General features: G+C 42.2%; 1 protein-coding gene across 1 annotated transcript; it reads left to right on the forward strand.

Annotated features, from left to right (window-relative positions):
- Window positions 1-10027: 10027 nt before the first annotated feature.
- Window positions 10028-24466, forward strand: MYOZ1 (myozenin 1; the record flags this gene model as incomplete). Its single annotated transcript, XM_082002524.1, has 5 exons — window positions 10028-10103; window positions 11746-11927; window positions 20562-20796; window positions 23109-23268; window positions 24115-24466. 5 exons carry the CDS (start codon window positions 10028-10030, stop codon window positions 24344-24346), a joined length of 885 nt encoding a protein of 294 aa, XP_081858650.1. The 3' UTR covers window positions 24347-24466.
- Between the last annotated feature and the right edge of the window lie 873 nt (window positions 24467-25339).

The raw sequence follows: 25339 nt of genomic DNA on the forward strand, positions 1-25339 counted from the left end.
TTCTTGGGGGTCCTGAAACACAGGATGAGCATGCTGGGGAGGGAGGAGGGCAGCACTTACACTTCACTTGTCAGACTATCAGCCGTAGGAGAGGATGGAGAGAAAACCTTTGGGAATGCCTTGAGTTAATGAGCAAAGGGATGGCTGAGCCAGAAGAGGTGCTGCACCTGGTTGTATAGCATAGGAGCAGCCAACCTCAACTGATGAGGTGGTTATATGTGTTCCTGGAAAGCCCTAGAGGGGAGGTCTTAGGACAAGTCACCACCACAGAGTTAATTCAGATCACCAGAATCCACTTAGCTCTGGTGAAGGGGAGCAGCTATGCTACAAAACCTAACTTGGATGATTACTTTCTCACTCATCATGTACTGCATAGCATTGCCAGCATTTCTGGAAAAAAATCCTCTATGCTGTAGTAAGCAGAATCTCTGTGATTCTTTCCAAACATGGAGTCTTCTATTTGTCTAGGAAAGCTGTGGGAAGGAACTAATGGACTAGCAAAAGCTGTCCATCTTATGGAGTGCTCTCTGTCACTGGATAGTGGTTTTAGCCACTAGCCTTAGACAGACAAGCTAGCCCAGGTTGAAAGCATCACTGAACTCAGGTGTAGAGAGGGGTTGTGTGGACCAGAGAAAGGGTGCTCAAGATAATTCTGCAGTGAAGAAATAACCTCAGAAAGTCTGAATCTTACTCCAGTGTCCCTTTCCCTCAGGCCCCTAAAGGTAAGTGCCCTCAGGGCCCGAGTGTCTCAGGAAATTCATTTTGTCATTGGAAAAAAAGAGACGTCTGGCTTTAGCATGTAAGGAAGATTGCATGTGGTTAGTATTTCAGTGGTCCCACTGCAGATTTCTGGGAGACACTGATGCAAGCCAAGGAGTGATGGCTAAACACTGTTCAATGTTAGAATTCAGGACCCATGTTAGTGGAATAACTGCATTTGGCCCATCATTTCTGATAATATAATCGGTAGGAGATGAAAAAAGTTAGGTCCAATTGGGGAACAAATATTAAACATCAGAGCAAGGAAACCAGGAGGCTGGGGATCCTGCATTTCACTTCTAACATCCTTGATTCAAAGCTATGTTTAGAAGCAAAGTCAAAGTAGTTTGATGGATCTCAGCCCCTCCCAATCTTTTCTGCATCCTATGCTGACACAGGACTTGATCTGCAGAAGCAGAGAGTGTTGCAGATGAGGCCTACAGTATCCCAAGTAAGATCTGTGGCTGCAAGTAGCATGAGATGAAAAATAATACTGAGATGCATCTGCTAAGCTATAAGGAAGAAACCTGCACTACTGCTGGCTTCAAGCAGCTCTGCTAGTGTCTGCTCATGAAAATATTGTGGCTGGTCTGTTAGAAAGGTCACAGGTGAGGTTACAAGGAACTCTTTTGAACCGTGTAAGTTTGTCTTCAGCCTCTCCAAATTTCTAATTCCTCAGCTGTTGAACCAGCACAGACATAAACCGTTGTTTGACAAGTTTTAGCTCCCACCTGCTAAGTTGCAAGTTGCAGTGGTAGGCCAAACCCCTTGTTAGGTATTTGAAGTTGTCTGCATGGGCTCTGATTTAAAACTGCCTACCAACCCTCCTCTTTAGCATGCTGCAGCATACATATTGCAGCTATGGCAATCCTGGGGGTTTATCTTTACTTCCTTTCCCTCTGAATATATGGGAACACTTGTCAGAGATAACCTCAAGATCCTGCAGCAGTTGAGAGGAAGAATCTCGGAAGAGACTGGTGTGATGAAGAGTCACTAATCGCCAGACATGAGCACAGTGCAAGTGAGGATTGCCCCTCAGAAAGAAAATGCTCCCTTTCTGCTACAATATCCAGCATCCCCTACCAGACCCTCTTCCTAGAAGACACTCATCAGTACTCTGAAAATAGGAGCCCAGCAGCAGTGCTTTGTCTGGTGGAAGATGTGACCCCAAAAGGAGAACAGAGTTGGCATCTTTGTTTATGGAAATACTTTTTTTCCTTTTTTGTGTTGTCTTTTTTTTTTTTCCAAATTACAATCACTTTCTATTTGTTTGTGCAGAAGAATAAACTTGTGATATGCACTTTACATGTGGTGTTTTTGTCACCTTCCTTGCTTGGCACCCAGAAGTAACTGCTATGTGTGTAGTACAGGCAGTTAGCACTACCAACAAACTACAAGAGAATATAAGGAGCCCAAAAAAGGATGGGATGTCTCAGCAATAAAAACACCTAAGTTGGACTTAAAAAAGCCCCATGCAAGCAAAAACTTAACTGAAATCCAAAGCTTTGGTACTACAGGCTATAAAACACTCACTTACTGACAGAGTAAAGACATTACTTTATGGACCAGCCCCAGCTGGCCTGCCCCAACCTGCTCTAACCTATACCCTACCCTCTGCTTGTAAATCTGGTATCAGTGGAAGTTTGTCAGCTCTGGTGAATCCAAATATAAACTCACACTGAACAACTCAACTTAATATTAACCAAGAGATCAGAAAAACAAGTCAGTCAGAAAATCAAATATATCCCATTGTATCCTCAGGCTCCAAGCCTAATCCTAACTCTAACCCTAACACAATTCATGTTAAAGTCTACTCAATTTCTGGGTCCTGAGGGGTTCATTGTGCTCAGTTTAAGACAAGTGTTAGCAGGTCGCCTTTCCCAGACATATGTCACTCACGGATAGCAATTCCTGAGCACTGCAGGGAGACACTGGGGTTAGCTGTAGGATTGGACTGTAGACTCTAGACACTTGTCCATATATCACTTTGTGGATGTTTTTCAGATTAATTACAAGGAGGGGTCCCTTATGCAATGGTCTGGAGGTGGGTTTTGGGACTATCCAGCATATTTCTGATTGATTTGCAGACAGGAAACACACAAAGGGGCAGCAATGTTTGCTGATGACAAACCTGAGCTTCTGCACAACCAGAAGCACAGCTCCCAAAGAAATAAGTCTACAGATGCACACGCTGCAGATTAGGACTGCATCTTGTTTTGCCTAATAAAGCTGACATAGTAAGATTATGAGCTACTCCAGATGGTGTGACACATTGCAGGACAGTTGGTGTGTCCAGGGCTCTGATTAAATTCCCTGTTAACCTCTATAACCTTCTCAAGTGAGAGTCATTTCTTCTCACAGCTCATCATGTCAGAAGGAGCCAGACAAACAGACTTTCAAAGGTGGAACAGGAGCCAGCCCTGAGGTTACAGACCCAAAGCAAAGCCGAAGGATTACTCAACAGCTCTGCAGCAGGCTAGGGATGAATTTGGACTTCAGTGCGCTACTCAGAGAGTAGTTTAAAACCAGAAAATAGCAAGGTGCCTAGTGGGGATATCTACCCCCAAATAAGCATACCCGATGGAAGGAGAAGTATCCAGCAAAGAGCACAGCAGAGCAAGCGTGTGGCATGTAGGAAGAATAAGACTATTCCCAGGCAGTACAGGCCTATAGCTACAACGGCCACTAGATGTTGCCACTGTTCTTCTCCGAGTTACCTCGGGTTTTGGCGTTCGCCTGATGTGGTGTTACTCTGGAGGGTTTAAAATCTTAGGAAATCCTTTCTTCCTAATCTGTCCTGTTTTGGCGTTCACATACGGTGTTACTCAGTCCCACATACCAAAGGAGAAGGCTAGCCTCATACCAGGGAGTTTTGGCAGTGGGAGGCTTGCTGCAGCTTGGAGGGGTTTCCTGGGTGGTAGTATGTGGGGCACGCAGGCAAGCAAGCTGCCCAGCAAGTAACATACCATGGGCATGCCAGCTATTTCAACAAACACTCCAGCTCTGTGATCAAATCCTACATATTTCTGTCCCAGTCCTACATCTCGTCATGCATTAAGCCCACTTAGTGGCAGGAGGAAGCCTGGCATTAACTGTTTCTCCTATTGTGATGCTACAAACTACTGACAAGTCATCCTGATGTCAGTGTAAAAGTGGAAGAGATTAAGCATATATGAAGCATTTTAAAATAACAAATGTTATATGTGATCTATTTTAAAATAAAAAACCCCAACACCAAAAAAAGCCAAATCAAGAGTTTTGCAACTTTTTTCAGAACAGATTGAATCATGTTGAAATTCACTTCTTATGAATACTTTCAGCATAGATCAGTCCTGGGCTCCAGGGAAAAAGGGGAGCAAGGTCAAAGTTTAATTCTCTATCTTTGGAAAATTAAAATGGTGAAGGCTATTTTCCAGACCAATGCTATTTGCCAGACTTCCAATGATCAAAATGTGCTCAGAAGATAGCCCTGCTGATGACGCCTGTCTTAGCTACTGCTTATGTCCATCTAGCACTGTGTAACGAGGCAGATCTTATCTGCTGCTCTTGAAATGATTTTGCAGACATCAACAATTTGAAGTTAGACCATTTGAAATTAGGTGCACAAGAATGCACTGCAAAAATAAATCAATTTTGAAGATACAAGTCAGAGAAAGCAAAGCTTTGTGCAGGCTGTTCCTAAGGGCACTTAAGCAAAGGGTGTATTTGGAAAGAGGGAGGTGGTCACAGTGAGATACAGACAGTTCCTTATATGATTAAAGGCTCCTCCCTGAAGTGCTGAAATGTCCTACAGGCAGCATGTGTACTACCCCGCTGACCTAAGTGGAAACTCCGTGTACTCAAGCAAACATTGAATTTAGCCACCAAACGTCACCCCACTCTAGGTAAATCTTCCCCTGCAAACCAAACCACAACTAAAACAACTCATCAAACAAGGCTTATAATGATTTAAAACTTCGAGCACTGAGTAGCATGAGTGGGTAAGATAACAGTAAGAGCCCTAATTTCTTATCTATGCTGAGTTCATCGTTATTACTTATGGAAGAGATAGCAGATTGGGATAATATTCCCAGCAGAAACAGCCACTGAGCTGCTGAACCTGCCACCATGGCAGGGCGCAAGTGAAGTCTCTGCTAGACCCATCATTGACATTTTTAGACTAGTGAGCTAGACATTTCCCTCTCAGGGGAAACTGTGCATAGAGAGCAGAAAGGAGCAGGATTTAGTCCTCAGTCTGGTAACTGAAAATGGAGACATATAATTTTATTTGAAGGTAGAGTAGGAGGTGAGAATCTCTCCTACTCCTTTTATGCCTTGGTGCATAAAAGATCTGCCTTGGTCCCTAAGTGTCAGACCCAAGACTGCTTTATTCAAATCACCCTATAAACCCTGGTGCCATACTAATAGGATAAACTCTCTTCTGGGTTCAAGGCTCAGGCTCTGTGTAGCACACTCCAGCTGCACTCTTGAGTCCTGTGTCTCACCCAGTGTATGTATATATGCACATGCAGATGAAAATAACCTCTAGAGGATCAGGGTTGCAAGGATAGAACCTCAGCTTTCAAGAACGGGACTTCACATAGCACTGAATGAGGCCTATGGACCATCTTTCAAAGTGGAGATGGCCAAGGTCTCTTCAGAATTTGAGCCTGACAACAGCCAAAGGCACAATAGCACTGAAAAACCTGGACAAGAGGCTAGTCTAAACCTTAGATTTTACTATTGGAGTTTCTGAGGAGTCTGATGATTGGTCTAGGAACCTAAATACTACCCACCACCATCTAGGGAATAAAAGAATCCCCCCATTTGATCATTTCAGCTTCCAGATACTATTTCTGAGCCCTAGATAAAGATCCTGCCCTGTACTCTCTACTCCTAGCTTACTTTCCTCCATATGCCTGCTCAACCTGTCTTGTTTCCGGTTCCTCACCACCCTGCCTACTTCTCACATGAGGCCTTGACTTGGCATACAAATGCTTTGTTCCCATGGTTCCCATCAGTCCTTGAAGCTGGACTTCAAGGTTTTTGGCCTTGCCTCTAACCCTGCTTGCCTCTTGCCCTTTGCGCTAGGGATCCACAGAGGGAACTCAGAGAGCAGCAGCCCAAAGAGCACAGCTGGACTTCACAGCAGGCACTGGGCACTCTGGGAAAATGCCTAGCATGGTGCTAAACCAATCCAAGAGAAATAAACGTGGTGAAAAACTACTCCTCTTTGTACAACCTGCAGTGAGCAGGGCTTGGCCAACAGGAAGAGACCTGCTCCACTATGGCCACCTGCACTCGTGCAAAGTGGGTGTGAAGTGTGAACAGATGGTCAGTTGTGATAGTAGTATTTGACACTCTCCAGCTTTGTGCAGATGTAAATGCCTTCATCAGGCATGAAGCTCTGTGATGGTGCCCAGAGCAGGCAGTGGGTGTTTACAGTTCAATTGTGCTATCCCCTACATCTGTTTTACACTGGCACAGCTCCAAGGAGTTACTCCTAGATCACCAGCATGGGAGTATGAGGGCAGGATCTGGGCTCTCTAGCCCCCATGGATCATTCTGGTGTATCTGCTGGGCTCAGTGAAGGACACAGCACTCCTTTGGATAGTGGAAAGCTTGCACACAGTGTTACAGTAGATACGAGTGAGGGAGAATATGAGCTGTGCTACAGGGACAATGTTGAGATATACATAGCGGTTACATGGATGCAAGCGACAGGAAAATGGGAAACTTTAGGCCAGGACATTGCCATACATGCCCTGACTCCAAGCAGGGTCTAAAGGCTGATTGTTGCCCATAGGTATGTTACAGCCCTCTTACACAGGATCTTCCAAACAGTACTGGGGGTTAACACTTTGTGCTTTCAGCCCACTTATCTCACTGCGAAGTTTTATATGCATTTTGTGCAGGCAAAACCAACTGCAAAATCTAGGAAAAAGGGAAAATGACTGTCTCCTGATGTTTCTCTATATCAACTTTGCTTGAAATTCTCTGTGCAGATGATTTTCTATAACAATCACAGCCGTGTTTTGTTTTTTTTTTTTCTCCTCACTAGACTCTAAGTTTATTCAGTGGACAACTTGATTTTAATTCAATGTGAAATAGGAAGGCAATGCTTTCTGTAGGATTTCTGCTTTACACAGAAGCTGAAAGGTATGTGCATCTTTGAGTAACCCAGTAAAATGAGATACATTCCCTTCATCCTAGAACAAGAATCCAACAGGGTATGGGGGAAAAAACAGAGAGAGTCACCTCATAGTGAACAGGAGATGAAGAAGGGGAGTCATTTGGATGTACAAAGCTGCACCAAATGCAGGAAATCAACCCTATTTCTGTCATGAATCAGGAAATTAGTTTGCTTGCTATTTGATTCTGCTGGGTTTCCCACACACATTACACAGCTACTTCCTAGAACTCTGTAAACAGCTTTCTAGACTTTGTGGCTTTCCTACTACTTCTTGCTTCATGTATACAATTATTTTTCTTCTGTGCTTTCTGATGTATTATTTGAGTGCCTGGCATTTTAGAAATTACATGTAAGAGCCTAGAGGACACTGGGTTGAATGATGGCAGGGAGAAGGCAGGCAGAAAGAGGGTGTAAAATAGAGCAAGACCCAAGAGAGCTTTTGAGGCATTACTGACAAACAGGACACTAAGGTTTTATGAATTACATTAAAACGCAATAGGAGGAAGGGGAATGGCATGTTTATTTGAAAAGAGAGGAGGAAGAAGTGAGGCACCTATGGACTGCCAGGTCCAGGACTGCCTCGGAACTGAGACAGTGACTGCAGGAGGCCTGAGCAGCAACCTTTTCCTTTCCCCTCTCCTCGGGGCTGGCAGTGGTGCTATCTGAGACTCTGCCCTCTGGGCCATTGGCTATTAATAACCGCAGGATGCCTCTGCGAGCAGCCCTCAGGAGTCAAATTCACAGCACTTCGCATCAGCACTCTGTGCTGGGCAGAGCTTGCCTGCGCCCAGGCACTGTGGGTGAGCGGGGCTGCTGGACAAGACTCCTCAGCAGCACCCAGAGACAGGTTGGGAGGAAGCAACCCACTGCCGAGCTCTGGGGTGGGTGCGTGAGCTGGTCTGAGCCTGGCACTGCAAGCCTGAGGTGAGTTGACTGGGCAGCAAAATAGTTTAGAGTAGGTGCTGGAGAGCATAAAGACTGGTTTGGTTTGCAGCAAGAACAAGGAAAGCACTGCTGCAAAGGCCAATGCAAAGAAAAAGAAAGAGGAATTGCACCAAGGGATAGAGCTCAGGGGAGAAAAGGATAATTGTGGCCCTGGCTTTATGTATGGTATAGTGGGGAGGATGGGGACTGAGGCTCCAGTAGCCTCCCTGCGGTGGGGTGGCTGAAAGGGCAGTAGTCCCAATGTAGCTCTGGAGCCTGTCCATAGTGAAAGTTTGCTGCCCTTTCCTTATGCTAGACCAATTGCATGCAGCAAGCATTCCACTCCCCAGTCCTGCTGGATTAGTAAAGGAGGATAGCAGAATGGGATGGATATTCCCTTGCTGCTCCTTGGGAATGGGTGTCCTAGGGGAGCATAGTTCCCCACCAGGGCCAGCCCTTTCTGCCTTGCCCCAGGGAGTCCATGTTTGGGGCATACAGATGATTTCCCTCTGTTTTGCCAGACTTATGACCCATCAGATGGGCCATAACCTCCCACCCCCCATCTGCTGGCAGCATTGCCCCTTTCCTGTCAAGCAGGGCCTGCTTCTTTTAAATAGCCAAGCAGATGTCCTGCTGCTCGAGGAGAATGTGCAGTGCGTGCTTTATGGCTGCACCTGCTCACGCTTGCTTTGGGAATACACCAGGACGGGCTCTTCTATGATGTGAACTACTTAGGCAGCATCTCAGTAAAAAGACAAGCTTGGAAATCTGAAAAAAAAACTAATCCAAGAGAGTATCTGCCAATGTGATTGAAGCTGGTTTGCTGCGGCTGGGCTTCTTTTAGCAGTTATCATCACCTTATCACATGAAAATCATGTTGCAAAAGGAGTAATGGTGGAATGAAACTGCAAAATACATAGGAGATAAATATGTCTTGATCACAACAAGGGCAGTGTACAAACACCTAGACCCAGCTGTTTGCTTGCTAGTTTTAAAATATAACTCAGAGTTCAATGTCTTCAGTTCTGAAATTTTAAGCAACTACAGTGCAAAGAAGCCCAAGGACAGAGATGGTGATTGCCTGCTATTTCGCTGAAGCCCACAAGACTTTGCTCATTTTTATTTGTATTGTGTTGTATTGTATTAGGTGAGGATCTGTCCCCCTGTATGATGTTTGGGCACATACAGTGCTAAAGTGAAGGCAAGACATTTGCCATACTTATATTATGTGTGGTAACCCCCATGAAGGACTCTGAGAAGCTTCCTGAAGTGTAATTGCTGAGATTTCTCCTAATTTTTCCTGACTTTGCAGTACAAATCTATCATCCTTTCTGGAGACAGAGATGGGGAACAGTGTACAAGAAGAAATCTCCCTCTTCCCCTCCTCCCCTCTCCAAAATCTAATACATAAGATACAGGTACGAGTGACTTCCAACAACTTGGGCAAACAACTTTAACAAGTTTGCCTGTGCCTTCTTCCTCCAGCCCTTCTGTAACAAAACAGTAGCAGTCATAAAAGACAAAAATACTTAGAGTTTTGATTTGTTTCTTCTTTTTTTTTTCCCCCAGAACTTCCAGTCTAGTGGTTTCCTGAATACCTATTCCAATTCTAACAGGACTATCTAAATAACCAAACAAAGTTTGCACGTTATTCAAAATGCTCCCAAATCACTCATGGACAGACCCAAAATCCTTATAGAAAAATATGTATTACCACCTAATGATAATAGCATGGTATTACAGTATGTTATGATAAGAGTAAATTTTCAAACTGACATTCTGTTACTGCAGCACAAGATGATAACAGAGTACCACTCTGGCAGATGTGGGTGCTGGGAGACTGCCATGTTGCAATTAAAAAGCCTATTTTGGATGACAATGTTATATGGCACCTTGGCACTGCTTCTGCTGTGATCTGCTGCCATATTTCCTGTCATAATGCTAAGTCTCCAGAGAACACCACAATGGTCTGCTGATGATATTCTGTATGGGATGATACCATTTACTAGCTCCTTCCTGTGGAAGGTATGGAAAAGAACCTGTGTGTGAAATGAAGGCTGTGCAGCTCTTAAATTTAGGTGGCAACTAAAAGAGAGGAAAGAAATACCTTTCCAGTGTTTCATTCTCCATTTCCTTGTGTGTTTAGAGCAAAGCAAAGAACCCTTTGTGGGAATGCCCCTTGCAGGGACTCCTGCTCCTCTTAAAAGGAAAAAGTCCACTAAACTCACTGGGAAGCTGACACGGGAAGGTAAGATATGCAAAACTGCACATGTGAGAATTGTTTGGATTTCAACCTGAATTTCAGTCTTTAACATTTTGCACCCCATCTGACTGAATTCCCAGAAGACGACATGCAGTTAACATATCAGGAGGCAGAGCCGTAAGTATTACTAAAGCTCAGCCTTCAATCACATTTTTCTAACATTACTGTTCAAAAGCATTGCACACACATTCAGGTCAGATGTTGCTCTAGATTACGCTTTGTAAACTCACATTCTCCTGCAGCATTAATTTGAATGCACACCAGTGTGAATGGAAAGAGAACATGATCTTTTACGGGTATCAATATTGCAATGCCTAGTTATAGCCTATGTTTTTCTCTTATAACCATTGTTTCTAATTTGCTTTTTCTCTATTTGAGAGAATTCCTTTGATTCCAGCACTCATTAGTTGAAAAAATCAAAGTCTCTTAGAGGGGGTAATACAGCAGGAAGAATATAACTTGGGGCACTTTTCTTTCTACAGAATACCTGTGTATTGGGTAAGGTGACTTTTAATTAACAGTGATATCCTTATCTTCTCTTTACTTTTGATGGCATGGGGAAGGTTGTTAGAGGTTTTGGAAGGTAATAATTCAGTGCTGTCCCTTTCTTCAGCCCCCAAAAAGTGCTATAGAAACCTCTTTGCTAGGGTACAGGTATACCTTTCTCTGTTTGTCCCTAATCCTTTATTCAAGTAAAAAAGTAAGTAAAAATCCAGTTTTCACTTAAAAGGTATTTCCTCCTGTGCTATGAAATAGTGCTATATAGAAGTGGCTTGCTAAAAAAAATAATAATTACTTCAGAGAAATTCTAATAAAATAAATGGGCTTATACCAGTTTCATACCAGTTTAAGGATGGAGATTAATTCTCTGCTGTAAATAAGATGTCGAGGTGGAGAAGTGGTCTTAACCTTGCTTAATACAGAAAAAAGAAAGCCTAGGAAAAGTTGCTTGTTTCTGAATGAAAAGCTTTAACTGCATTTCTGCAAGATTTTTACAGAGAAAATGTGTGAATCCATCGCTTTGATGGAGAATTGGTGGTACCAAATTAAATGGAAAATGACTTACCGAGTAACCAGTGTATTATACTTCAAGAGAACTTAAAATACTTTTCCGTTTAAAAATTCTCCTTAAATGAACAAAAAACTATAACAACATTGACTCTTGCTGTGGTTTCAGGATAAAGTTTAAACAAAAGCATGCCAGAGTTGTCTTTATTTATTATATGTCAGCCCAATCTGAAATGCTGACTGCCATTCATCTAATTCCAGAGGAGAGGCGGCGAGTGTAAGGCAGTATCCAGACAAGGCAGTAGTGCATTCTGAGGGAGTACTAAGGAATCCTGCTGCACTGACTGAGGTGCTGCAGATGTGGGACACATGCATCCAGCTCCACCCTTATGCAACTCTTCTCTGTGCAGATTTGGCTTGATTGCAATCCAGAGTAAATTCCACCCATCTATATCCAAAGCATCATCAATGTAAAAATTTGGTGCATAGGTTATTTCCTAAAAATTTAAGTTAGAAGAGAATTTGGCTGCTTTGAAGTCACTACTGATGCTTGGAAGGCATGGACAAGAGACTTGGACCAGAGCACTTCCTAAAGCATCTTATTTCATATGTTTTGTAGTCATGCCGCAAGAGGTGTCCAAGCTGAACCTGGGGAAGAAGATCAGCATCCCCAGAGATGTGATGCTAGAAGAGCTTTCTCTCCTCACTAACAAAGGATCCAAGATGTTCAAATTACGTCAGCTGAGGGTGGAGAAGTTCATTTATGAGAATAACCCTGATGCCTTCACCGACAATTCTGTGGTAGGTTGGAGATTAAAACTAAAAAGCTGCTCCATATACCCAGGGAAACCAGGAATGGAGTCTGCCCAAGCTCTCCTCTGCCTGTATGTGCATGGGCTGGGAGAGGGACAGGATCTACTGGCAAAGAAGTGCAGGAAAAAGCCAAAATTATATAAACACACAAGTTGTATTTCCCTTTGGCAGCAGCATTAGTTTCCTTTGGTAAATACTGGGTATCACATATGCAGGTACTTGATACCTCATGCAGAAGCATGAGAAAATTCAGTACTGAGTGCCGAGGGAGGATACACTTTTATGCTTCCTGCTGGGGAGAGTCATGGAATCATAGAATCATACAATAGTTTGGGTTGGAAGGGACCTTTAAAGGTCATCTAGTCCAACCCCCCTGCAATGAGCAGGGACATCTTCAACTAGGTCAGAAATGAGTCCTCTGCTCATTTATGCAAGAAGTTCCATAAATGAAAGTTCAGACAGAAACCTCTAACCTGATACTGCAATGTTTATTTGCTAGTTTATTTGCTAGAAGCAATGTTTGTTTTCTTCTAAAGTATTTTCCCATCAGATATAGTGTGTAAATTCAGACATTGTTTTTTTTCCCTTTCCCATGAGTTAGTACTGTTTTTTAATCTTTGAACTCCTCTCTACAGTTAGTTGCCTGATGTAAAGTCTTTTGAAGATCCTTAAACTTTTACAAATGAAGTTCTCCCTTCACATGATCGTCAACAGTTCCGTAAAACAAAGAGAAAATATTTCAGGTGCATATGCATTTTGATGCAGCATCTCCTCTTCTGATGTTCTTTAAAATTTATTTGGTGTCATTTAATCCCTTTATGGCATTTATTTTTCAGTCCAGGGAAACTCAAGCAAAATAATAGAAGTCAAGCTGAAGAAAATGTTCTGCCAAACAAAATCACACTATTTTTTAGCCCTCTGATGTTTTCCAAAGCAGCAATAAGTAAATCTTTGTAGTTCACTTCTAAAAATGACCATTTGGGAAGCAGGGTGTGGAAAGATGCCTGAAAAAAAAAAAAAGTCATTACAATTACAACAGTAGGTCAGATTACAGATCAGGGATGACAGACCAGAGATATAGCAAGCATATCCAGTGGTGTTAGACCTTGGGCAGTTTCTTCACCTCTTTATGCCTTAGGTAGTTCATCTCTTCAGTGAGCTATCTCCTAGAGAGGATGTGAGAATGAATGGTGTGTTGAACTTTGGCCTCTTCAGATGAAAATCCTAGAGAAATGCAAGCTGTTTTTATAAATACTCAGCAATTTCAGAGCTCCTAAAACATGAAGGACAAGTTCGTATGTCAGAATCTGCTGCAGTGGAGAGGAGTGAGAAAATAATAAGGTGAGGGAATAAAAAGGCTGAAGTCCAAACTTTCAAAAACTTGAGTGTGTCACTTAAGAGTGTCCAATCAAAGAAATACAAAGTGAATTAGTTGTGACAAACTTGACTCAAAACTGAACATGCACAGAGTTCATCCAAGACTGACATTACAAAAGCTGATGACAATTGCTTCTTTTCTGTTAGCTGTTTTTCCTACTTTGTTTATTCATCCACGTCTGATATTCACTCCATACTATTTCTGTAGTGAAACTCTCCCTCTATTCTGTAAGAAAGCCCCTGCTACCCTGCTCTTGGAGCAAGACTGTAAGATACTGTGCTGCAGAGAAATGTATTTGGGGGTTAGATAAAACCCTAACAAGACTAGGATTTTCTTCATGGCTTTGCTATATGAGAACAATGGCATGGTCTCCCAACAGCAGTTGGTACTCTGCTTTAAAATCCTCCGTCATGCACTTTCAGGGCTATCTTTTCTCCACATTCACGGTACAGATAGAAAAACTCCATTGGTCTGTGCAGGAAGACTTCGGTCTGCCCCAAAGCCCTCGATCAGGGCCAGCTTAGCAGGATCACAAACATAATTGTTACCATTTGTTGGCTGCCCTGTGTGCTCTGTGCAAGGACTCTGCCAGGCTGCATCCACTGCCTCTGTGGATAACTATTCTCATTACTGCAGCCAGCATGAATTAGCACCTTTGCTGGCAGTCAGATCAGTGAGAAGAAAAGCTGAGCGATCAGCGCAACTGAGCCATCCTCTCAGAGAGATGGTTGCTCTTGGGTGGGTAAAGGCAACAGATCTGTGGCCTCACTGCTATCTTCCAAACCATCAGAACAGTGCCTGACCTTAGCACCAAACAACTTTCATCAAAAAGCCCTTTTGATTACAGTATTTGATTAGCTTTCTGTTCCTTTCCTTTCTTGCTCCTGGCTCTGCTCAAAGGCTTAAACAAAAGTGAACTGTGGGAGGAAGATAATGGCAGAGGAAAGAATTCCTATTACTACTTCCAGTTACTTCCCCCTCCAGATAATTTTCATGTCCTTTGCTCCCCATCCCAAAGAAGTCCTTGTGCTTTTAAGGCAGTGGGACAATGAAGGTATTTAAAGCCGGTGATGTGTTTTCTGCTTTTATATCATAGATTTCTTAAGTGTCTTAGAATATTCTCAGGACACACTTAGCAAAGCAGGGCAAGAAAGGTCTGTGATGGAGTACAGATTGTTTCTTTCCTCAAAAAACAGTTTAACAGCAAGATAATGTAATATAAAAACACAAAAAAGAGAAAGGTTATTACAAATAAATCCAAACCATATAAAGGGTCCCAGAATAGCCTGTGCTGTAGCCATAAGCCTTCCACATAAGGTAGACGATCTCAGCAGTCACATGTCATCGATCCATCCTCCAGCTTCTCCCCTTCTCCTTCTCCTCCACCCAAACCACCACACTGGACAACCAGATCACTCTCCTTACTTTTAGCGGAGAAAACATATGCATTGTGTGTGCGTGAATGTCAGACAGCTCCATGCAGAAGTGAGAACCTGCCACTCTCTATATCACTGCTGCAGCTCCACCCATCCAGTGAAAAGCAAACAGTAGCTGAAGGCACAGTCAAAAGGACTGACCATTCCCAACATGAGCAAAATGAAATGCACTACCTACTGTATAGCCATATTCAATATTGTGACCCTCTTCTCTTGCAAATATACAGTACAGTTTTTTGGGAGGGCTGAGTTTGACACTTCTAGCACACTGATATGCTGCTGAACAGGGACAGTTTATGCCGTGTCCTCCCTGTTGGTGCTGTGCTGGAGAAGCTGGGCTCTGCTGAGCCCTGTCTAGTGAATCAGAAGAAGGATTTCTTCTCCTCATGCCAGGCTGTGCTAGCCTGTAACAGGACCTGTCGTTCTCTCCATGTCTCAGAGGATATTATCAACTTCACTGTGGAGCTGCAAGATGTAATTTATTACTGACTAAAGACCATGATGAAATCCTACCTTGCTATGTGCTCTGTTACTGTAGCATCTGATCAACTATAGCATGAAGGAAATTACTACATGTATGTTTTAAAGGTGAAACTGAACCATGGGGTAGATTAACAAATCACACAAAATAATAGAGAGGGTCTCAGTCTTATCTCTGGGTCTCCTAAATCCCACTTTACTGTTCAGCAATTACATCAGCAGTTCACAGACCTTTCCTTTACTCCATAATGTTAAACTGTTTGGCCTTAAAGACACCAAGATCATGTGAAACTATGTTTCTTAGCCTTACAGCCCCACTCAGTATTGCTATAACTCCTCTGAAGGTCCCACCTTCGCTTTGGAAACCTCTGTGTAAGACTTTCCTGCTATCATCAAGTGGAAACTGAAAACAAAACCATAGTTATGCTTTTGGGGTGTTGTTGTTATGCTGTTTTTCTTCCAGTAAGGACCCTTTAGAATATTCTTTCTGTTAGTCAAAACCTGTGGCCTGATTTGGGTTACATGCAAGAGACAGTTTATAGAAAGACTTGATTTGCCTCTTTTGTTTTTCCTCTTTCTGCTTTACCTACCAGATACTGAATTAAAACCATTAGGAAGGTGGAATAACCAATATTTGAGTAGACAATTATCAGCAGTAGTACATCAAAAAACCCCAGACCTACAAACAAAAAACCCCACCTTGATACTTTCTCAGACTCACCAACAAGTTAAAATAAATGCAGTTTCCACATCTCAGTAATGCTTGCATGAAAACAAGCTGAACATATGTTGGCAAGTAATTTCTGCTGGACTTCAGGTCAAGAGGTCTTTTCAGATAAGATAAGCCACCAAATGTGAAACAAAACATAGGAAGTGAAAAAGGGTTAAAGAATTGGATTACTGTTCTTCTGGATAATGGCAGGAGTTACCCTGTATTCCTTTTGCTGCTAAACAAGAACTCTGAGGAGTAAGCAGAAGGGCAGGAAGAAAATTGAAGTAGTTCTGTTACAGCGCCAAAAGTGGTGCTTCACAGCAGACAGAAGTACACAAACAACCTGCCTCTGAGATCTTACATGTTAAATAGGCAGACATGATACAGCATGTGAAAAAAAGCATAAGGACGGAGGAACAGAGATGTTATCATGCAGCTACTTGGTTTAAAGTGCAAGCGTGCACTGATGGCTCTGTTTGGCCCTTATGTACTGAGAAGAATGTCAATGAAGATGACTGGAGGTAGGGTTAAAGGGAAAATGGTAGGAAAAGCATTCTTTCTAGGAAGTCTGTTCTGCAGGGAATATTAAACCTCTTGAACAAACGTTAGAGGATAACCACAAGCTGAGCTATGAGAGAGTCTCAAGTTATGACCTATGTGGAGTGAGCCAGCTGAGATGTAACTTTTCTAACAAAATCAGCCTTGCTGTACTGGATTAGTGCAGAAGAGCTAGAGACCCCAACTATACTAAAAGCTGTGTAAGAGAGAACATGAAGTCTGATGCCTTCTTGCACAAGAAGTGACTGGTGTGGAAACAGCAGAATGACAGAGAGGAAGAGCCTTTTATTTTCCACAGCATTTTGTTGGAGCACTGTGAGAAAACTTTGGACCAAAATTCTGAAACTCAGTTTCCTTCAACCACAAAGAAAATGCAGCAAGGATGATATAAAATATACAAATAAGATATAAATAATTTTGGGTAGTAGATAAAAATTCCCATTATTTAGATGGATAAATTCAGGCATAGCGGTGAAAAATAATTTGCCTAAGCTTAAACAGCAAGCCAGAAGTAGACCTCGAAATAGAAAGCAGGAGCGCAACCCACTGAACTCTGCCTCTTGGGAGAGCACATTAAAAAAAAATACTAGCTTAAGACACTGAGCAGCTGAGGTTATTTTTTATTTTCATGCTTTTCTTTTAAAGTGAATCACAGGTTTAAGGCTGTGCAACTCCAAATTAAGGACCAAGACACACACTTTGATAAAAACAGCAGACAGTCTATGAGACTCTCTAAGTGTCTGAATTTTAAATCTCCCATCTCACCATTAAGGAGCATTTGACTGGCTGCCACTGAGAGGACGCAGTCACAGTAACTTCAGAAGTGTTAGTAACCACATTGGCATCAAACCTTTGGGAAGCTCTTGATCAGTGAGGTGGAAATAGAAACACATTTGGTGGCCTCAATCATTCTCTTTAGGGTACAGCAAGAAGCTGACGGGAAGCACATGGTGTCTCCTCCTGGGAACTGCCTGCAGTAATGTCAGGGCCTTGAGATACTTAGAGATCTCAGCTCCATTAGTTGGATCATCTTTCATTATTTACTTTTCATGAGATGCAGCAGCTCTAGAGAATTCAGAATTCATCCACCTAGGTACTCAGCCTGCAGGATCAGACTCTTACTAGCACTAAGGACTTCAAAGACATGAGCCCAATTTGTTTAGCCATCCCAGGGGACTAAACAACACATGAACTTGCCACAGTCATTCTCATGTTAGAGTGGATTTAGGGATGCCCGGGGACTGATAACATCCACTACCTCCAGCAATGCACAGAAAGGGCAGACCCCACCACAGAGGGACTGTATGATCTGCCCCCAGAGCCAACAGAAGAAGGTTATCAACCTTCTCAGTTGACACTGCTGGACTTCTCTCCTGGGACTTCCACCAACAGCATGAATCAACCCTAACTGAGAAGTCAGTTTGCTGATGTGAATATGCATATATGTAAAAGCTCCACATCCTGTTAGCAATGGCTCAAGACATGCATTCTCCTCAATGCATTCCCCTCAAGTGTAAGCCGCATTTCACTCTGAACACCCTGACCAGAGGCATGCTGTAAGTACTGGAAACAAGGCTGCACCTACCCTGCTTTGACTATGTTGAGACTCCTGCCTGAGGCTGCCATTCCTGAGCTCCGCTCTCTTGGAATGAGCTCCTTTGAATCCACTGAGGTTCAAGACTTCAAAAATATGAATTTGCCTTTGCCTCCTGTTATAGAAAAAGAAGATTCTCCTATTAATTTCAGCTAAGACAATCTATTGGTGGCCAAAACTAAAGAAAACTGTATTTTTATTCTAGCAGGAGTATAGTCTGCGGTATTGCATGGAAAATGGGTCTTTCCTACATCTGAATGGAGATGTCTGCCAAACATAGGATGTTTTTGCAGCAGGTCCATGAAGAATTATGAACTAACCTAAGACTCATCAAACTAATTTAATTTGCAGCTAAATAAGATTTAGGTGTGGCTTTCCCGAGGCAGACTTTATGTTTCAAAGAAACTTCACTCCTGCTTTAGTAATAATACTGCAATTTAATATATCATCAGATGACAATGATGTCCCTTCCTGGTCACATCAAATACTGCTGTGCACAAAATCCAACCAGCCCTTTTTACTGCAGCTCATGTTATGCTGATATTTTGTGACTTTTTTTTTTTCCCCAGGAGAGTGCATGTAAGTAACCAGAGGAAAAAGAGAAATAAGCATTTAATTCTCAGGAAGGGCACACAGCATGGATGAAACTTGAAGGAAAATAGAGACAAATCCTGTTTTGAAATCACTGAGCAAATCAGTAGAAGCATTAACCTTGCATATATATTAACGTTTTGAGAATAACCTCATTCTGACCCCTAGTCCTCAAAAAACCCTTTTTCTCAGTTTGCCTTTTTACAGCTACATAGCTCCCACGCGTAATTGAACAGATTGCCCTGCTAGCTCCTGTGTACAGCTTAATGCTCACAATCCTCTTCCTTCTCTGTGCTTCCTGACATTCAGGGGAACATTATCTCCTCTGTTCCTAAAAAGGGAATTCCCTACAGCTAGGAGAAGGACAGACAGTCCCTAAAGGCCCTGCGGGCACCAGCTCTGCCACTTCAGTCTGCTGCTGGCTGCCTGCCTGGGCTGCAGCCTGGTGACCTGCTGTGAAACCCTGGACACTGTTGCTGGAGACACAAGGGAGCAGAGTGTTAGATAATTCCGCCTTGAGCCTTGTGGGGTTTTCACTTCTTATCTATTTTTAGCTGCCCAAACAGCTGGCCTTGGAAGCCTGTTTACAGCCTGGAAAGCTTCGTTTTGCTAAACTGTACTAGGTGGAAGAACCCTGAGAAAGCCTTAACCCTTTGAGAGCCAGCCCTGAGGTTGCACTCTTGTCTCCCATTGACTGCCCGAGATGAATTTATACAAGCAGAATTGCAGCATGAGGAACCACAGTTTCATTCACTTCAACTGTATTCGTTACATCTTTGTGCACCTTTAGCCAATCCAGTCCAACAGGAAAGACCATATGTGATATCTAACTCAAGTTACTTGTATTACAGAGCTGTGTGGGCTGTCATACACAAGATAGACTTTTTTTGTATCTTACAGGAGTCCAGCTTTGATGTCACTTATGACCAATACATAAAACATACTTTCTGAACATATTATATCAGTTTCTGTTCCACAGAAGTATTTATTAAATTGCTGTGTGCAAAGACAGGACCTTGTGCTGGCACCACAGGGTCTATAAAACCTGCACGGACTGTTTGCTCTATCACTATGTACTGCAGGGATTGTGCCTTCTAGCCTGCACTGAGGAGCGTGGACAGCCTGGACAATAAGACCAACTTGATTTTACTGATGGATACAGCTTTCCTTCTTGCGTTGTTGCTGGTTAGATTTGGTTCGTTAATGCACATATTGGTACAAACAAAACTCTTTTTTGTCATTTTCCTCTTGTGGTCTCCAGGAAATCTTTAATGTGTTCCCAAGCTATTTCTTCAGTCTTTCTCAATGTGTAGATACCCTTCCCCATGCAGACCTTCATGTATATGGAACACAGACATACGGGATTTTATGTTGTCACAGGTACCCTGCTGTTCTGGTGCCCTGTAACAGTTCTTACACTGTAATCGATCTGGGCTCGATTTTGAAACTTTGCTGGGCTATCTTAACCTTGACATGAAAACACTTCCTATTTCTTGTCCAGCTTGCTTCCCCAAGGGTTAGCCAATGTATCTCTCTCTGCACCTTTACCTGTATTTCCTTTTCCTTCCTCCTGTATTTCATACCGATCATTGTTGGGGACAACACACAGATCCCTCTCTTCTCTTCCTGATCATATAAAATGACCATGAGGTGTCCATTAAAAGGTGTGCTTCCATTGCCCTTGCTGCTGTCCTACAACTGCTCCTATACTGAATATAGAGAATAACTCACATGAAGTTCTGCCACTGGTTTTGTAACTGAGACACAAAACTGGTCAGATCACAGGGTCTCAGGCATTCACATTCTGGGACCCAACCCATGAATGGACCATGTCCTGTAACAGGGATTACTACTCTCTTTTCTCCTGCCCTAGGATCACTTTCAGAAGTTCATCCCACCAGGAGGGCATTACGGGGAAGATGCTCATGGCTATGCCCATGGGCGGATGGTAGGAGGAGTCACAGCTGGGCAGCATGGCTCCAGTAAGCAGCAGTATCCCGCTGTTCCTCCTAGGCCTGGAAGCAAAGGCGGCCCTGGGGACAGCGAAGGGGAGCATGCGGGGGAATCGGCTGGAAGCGGTGGAGAAGGAGGCGATGGTACCGAGAAAGGCAAGTACCTCTCTGCAAGAACAAGAAATAGCGAAAGCTATCAGAGCTTATGCCAACCTTACCCTTAGGAACAAGGAAATTAATTTGAATAACTAAGTTCCACTGCAAAGTCTAGAAAAGTTGAACTGCCTTTAGTTTGATAGTTTTGTTTGCATGCTTCTGTGTTGCTCAGTCATAGGCAAGAAGCAGAAATACCTGCTTTGGCTGGACCAAAGAAATGATGGGAAACTTAACTACTGAGCTCCTAAGGTTGACACAGCAGCATACCCTTTCCTTTCAAGGGTTTCACACTGACTGCTACTAGAGATAGCAGTATTAGCTCTTTAGCTCAGTAGTCTGACCAGACACATCAGTCTTCAGTTTATCCGCCCTGAGTGCAAATCAAAGCTTCCACCTAAACGAACAGCACTTTTTGGATAATCTTCAGAAAGGAACAGCAATATATCTAAAAGTTATCTGGTAATCACCACTGGTCTACTGAAGCAGTATCTTTATGAGTAAAAGTATTTTTCATTGCATTTAGTCCTTGCTTAATTTCATACTCTGTTTAGTTTGGCCAGAAGCCTCTAAAACCATATCATTTGTATGAGAATCAGCAGGTGAAATGGTTATTTTAACAGTCCCTATGGAATCTTACAACAAAAGTCAAATTTGCTTGGAAACCAGGAACCGCTGTTGTAAGTGACCAAATGAGTGACTTATAAAATCCAAGGGTTTTCATTTACATTCTGGAAGAATGTGCATTTTATGTCAAAATCAGGTTTTACATTTCTGGGCATCCCTGTGAAAAGGAAATCTGTGTAGACTCTCTGTCTTCTTAAAGGAGATTTTTCTCCATTGTTATCCTATTTCTGTGTGCAGGGAGAAGGCTTAACATCATCCCATAGCTTTTACTGCAGAGATGGATCCAAACTGCTTTTATTTTTCAACACTAGCAATCAATTTACTTCTAAAGTACTTACTTTAAGTCATTCACACAGAAAGAAGAGGTAGTTGGTTTTAGTTTTTTAATGAAAATGAGATTCTTGTACATGTCTGCAATTCTCTGACACCAGGAAAGCCCAGGATTTGTCAAGGATTGAAGAAAATAAGCAAAACAAAGAAAGAAGGTGTGATAAAGAAGAAAGTTTCCGATAAGAGTAATAGTGTTCATTCTTTGCCACCTACTTCATGAGGATTTTTTCTACAAACTGTAGCATCATGAAAGCACCAGAATGTCTAACTCCATTAACCTACTATTCCCATCTGACCTAATCAAGCTAAGTGGAAGTGATTGCTCGGGAGTTTTAAGGTTTCTGAAGGATCAGAATCTTAAAAATTGTGCTACATATCAATATGCAACTAATGCTCTTATAAGCAAGGTGGTATTATACACAACAGGGGGAAAAAAAAAAGAAAGAGGCACACAGAAAACCCTTCTCTAAGCTCATTTGCTTAACGGAGCAGCCAGAAGCTAACCTAAAATTTCAGTCCATCAAGTACCTAACTTAACAGCAAAGTGCAGCTCTGTCACTGACAGGATTTTAACTTCTAGAGAGATATCCCATCATATTTTCGAAGTGTTTGAGACAGGCTTGTCTCTGACATCCTGGCTCAGGAGGGGAAAAATATGAATGTCTGTTCATGTAATCACAAAGAAAATGCCAACTTATAAAAATACTGATACAAGGGAGATGGTAATTTTAGAACATTCAAGAATAGACTATTAAGGAAGACATTAGTAAAGATGGTTGTGGGTTGCCAAGACCCTGAAATACAATGGTTAAAGATCAATTAGAGCCAACTTCAAAGTTTGAGTCTAGTTTTGGAGTTTACAGTCAGGGCTTTGGTCGTCCCATCTGATGATGAGGAGGAGGTTTATGTGGAGGAGTTATGTCTGCTATGATCAGACAGGGAAAAAGAGAAGTAAATTGTGAAATGAGATAGCATTTTTCCTTGTATAAAGATTTCCCCGAGGCAGTGAAAGAGATGATGGGGTAAGGACATTGGTTCTTGGCATAAGAGGTTTCTACTTGAGTGACCAGAGAAAACAATGAAAAATTAGCTTTCAAATATACGCTTTAATGCAAATTCCTGAATGAGTGGCTCTTAGACTGTGGTACACATGCTTTTGTGGATAAGGCTGCAAGTGGCCTATGACAGTCTTTTTAAAGAGAAATCTAACCATAACATCTCAGACTTGATCTAGGAGTTACAGAATCTGGAGACAAAGCTGATGTCTCAACTTCAATAGCAGAATACAGAAAGGCAATGTATTTAGAGTAAGTGTCATCTAACTACAACTACAATGTTTTACCTTCCTCTGTTTACAGATGGAAAGCCAGGAGGCAAAAAAGTCACTATATTCAAAACGTATATCTCCCCCTGGGAACGAGCAATGGGTATCAGCCCTGAGGACAAAAGTCAGTTCACCATTGACTTACTATCATACAGTCCCAAAGCCGATTTCCCCCATTACAAGTCTTTTAACCGGTAAGTCTCCTTGGATATTCAATTCCGTTTATTCAGCATAAGAAAACATAATAACCCTGGCCATAGCCAACCTGTCTTGTGCAATGTAAGTAAGTTTTAGTTGCATGTCATTTTGCTTAGCACAGTCTCCTGTGGATGAAATGTTTGGAGGCCTACAAAGAGAAGATACATTGAGCTACAGATTTTAATGCAGCTTATAGACAGAAAACCTATGCATCAGGATAAGAGGACTTTAATCTTTTTCCCCTTTCCTTTTCACCCCATTTGACCAGGGAGATTTTGCTTGCCACTGTTTATTACTGCAGCCATTTAAAGTTCAAGAGTTCAGGAAAAATCCTTAACAATCAGAAGCCATATACTTCACAGTACTTGAGATAAGAATCAGGACCTTCCTGTTGCTTCTGATAAGAAGTGAAAGTTTTACAAATCTTTCTAGGGCAGCAACAATTTTCTATTAACCTCTCTATATAATTTTGCCACCCACTTCCATAGCCTCAGGACATCAGTACCCAGGACAAACTCAAATCCCACTCATTTCTGCAATAATGCAGCCTCTGCCTCCTACACGTACAGGGTACTAACAGGTGTGTGAAAGATGTATGGTTTGATGGGGATCAATGCAACAAGGCTGAAGGAAGCGCACAGGAGCAGAGAGGTTTTTTTTTGTTTTTTAATCTTTTTTAGTACATAGGCTATGGATACATGTATGTTCTTGGTAAGGATTTGTTGGCCAGTCAACTGCAACAGTGGTAAAACTTACAATCCTAATAACTTTGATGATGTATTTTCTAAATCCCATTGTTTACCTATGCTTTGTTCACTAACTCCATTTATTCCCCTATGCAGGACTGCCATGCCTTATGGGGGTTATGAGAAAGCAGCCAAACGGATGACCTTCAAAGTGCCTCAGTTTGATATTTGCCCTTTGCTTCCAGAATCTCTCATGATATATAATCAAAATTTCAGCAACAGACCTTCCTTCAACAGAACCCCAATACCTTGGATGCCTTCAGGAGACTCCTCCGAATACCATACTGAGATTAATGTGCCAAGGAGTGGTGAAACAGAAGAGCTGTAAATCCCCACAGCCAAGGCCGCCTTTTTTTCTCAGCCCTTTCTATTTGGAAGTTGATAAGGAGCTGAAAAGTGCAACTCTAGTTCCGTCAGCCCTTCCTTTCTTTTGCCCTTAGTCCAGACAAGTTCCTAGCAGGTTCTAAACTTATCTGTCTTCACTGTGTTAATCCATATCAGAAACAGTTTTGAGGGAAAGGAGCTTTTTACTCACCAGGGCATAAAAGGGCAAAACTAGGAAGTGTTTTTCTGTTTAGCAATGCTAAATGCTGCCTGTCTGCTCCATAATAAATCTGTTTTGTCATATATTAACAAGTAATAAAACACCAAGAGGAGAAAAAGCTTTTGTGTTTTCTCCTTAAAATACACTGCTGAATCAATTTGGGGATCTCAATCTCACAACTAGACTGTTAGCATGGGAAGAAACATCGGGGACTGATGGGGACGGTCATAAGATAGGTATACAGCAAGGTGGCTCAAATAAATATTGCAAAACTGATGGTGAAGAATGATGACTTTGAGAGGAAATGATACAGGTAATCATATCAGCATCACAGATAAAATAGCAAGTCAGCCTGTCAGTGTAACAGACAGATTAAAGTATTTCACTGTCAACTAAGATTCCCCAATTACAAAATAGGTGATAGCTTAAGGACGTTTTTTTTTCACACAGATTGACCAAGAAGGCAGTAGTCAGGAAGGCTGAGAGAGACACCCCAGTGAGACGACTTGCCGAGAGTTACAGAGCAAGAAAGAAAAAGCTTTAATTACAACAGAAATAATTTGACACCAGCCACAGTGCATTACTTACTCAAATACACAGCACCAAAGTCTATTCCATTTCCTGGAACAGTTTTATTGATGCCACACATATAGGAAGAAAGGCAGGCACTGTGGAAAACAAATAAAGAACTTTTATTTTTCTACATGAAATATCTTCTGTTTCATGAACATTTGCACTCTGACACATAATACACAAGACTGTGGTTTCACTACCACA

The sequence above is a fragment of the Phaethon aethereus genome (assembly GCF_964289735.1).
Source record: "Phaethon aethereus genome assembly, chromosome: 7".
Classification (NCBI taxonomy): domain Eukaryota; kingdom Metazoa; phylum Chordata; class Aves; order Phaethontiformes; family Phaethontidae; genus Phaethon; species Phaethon aethereus.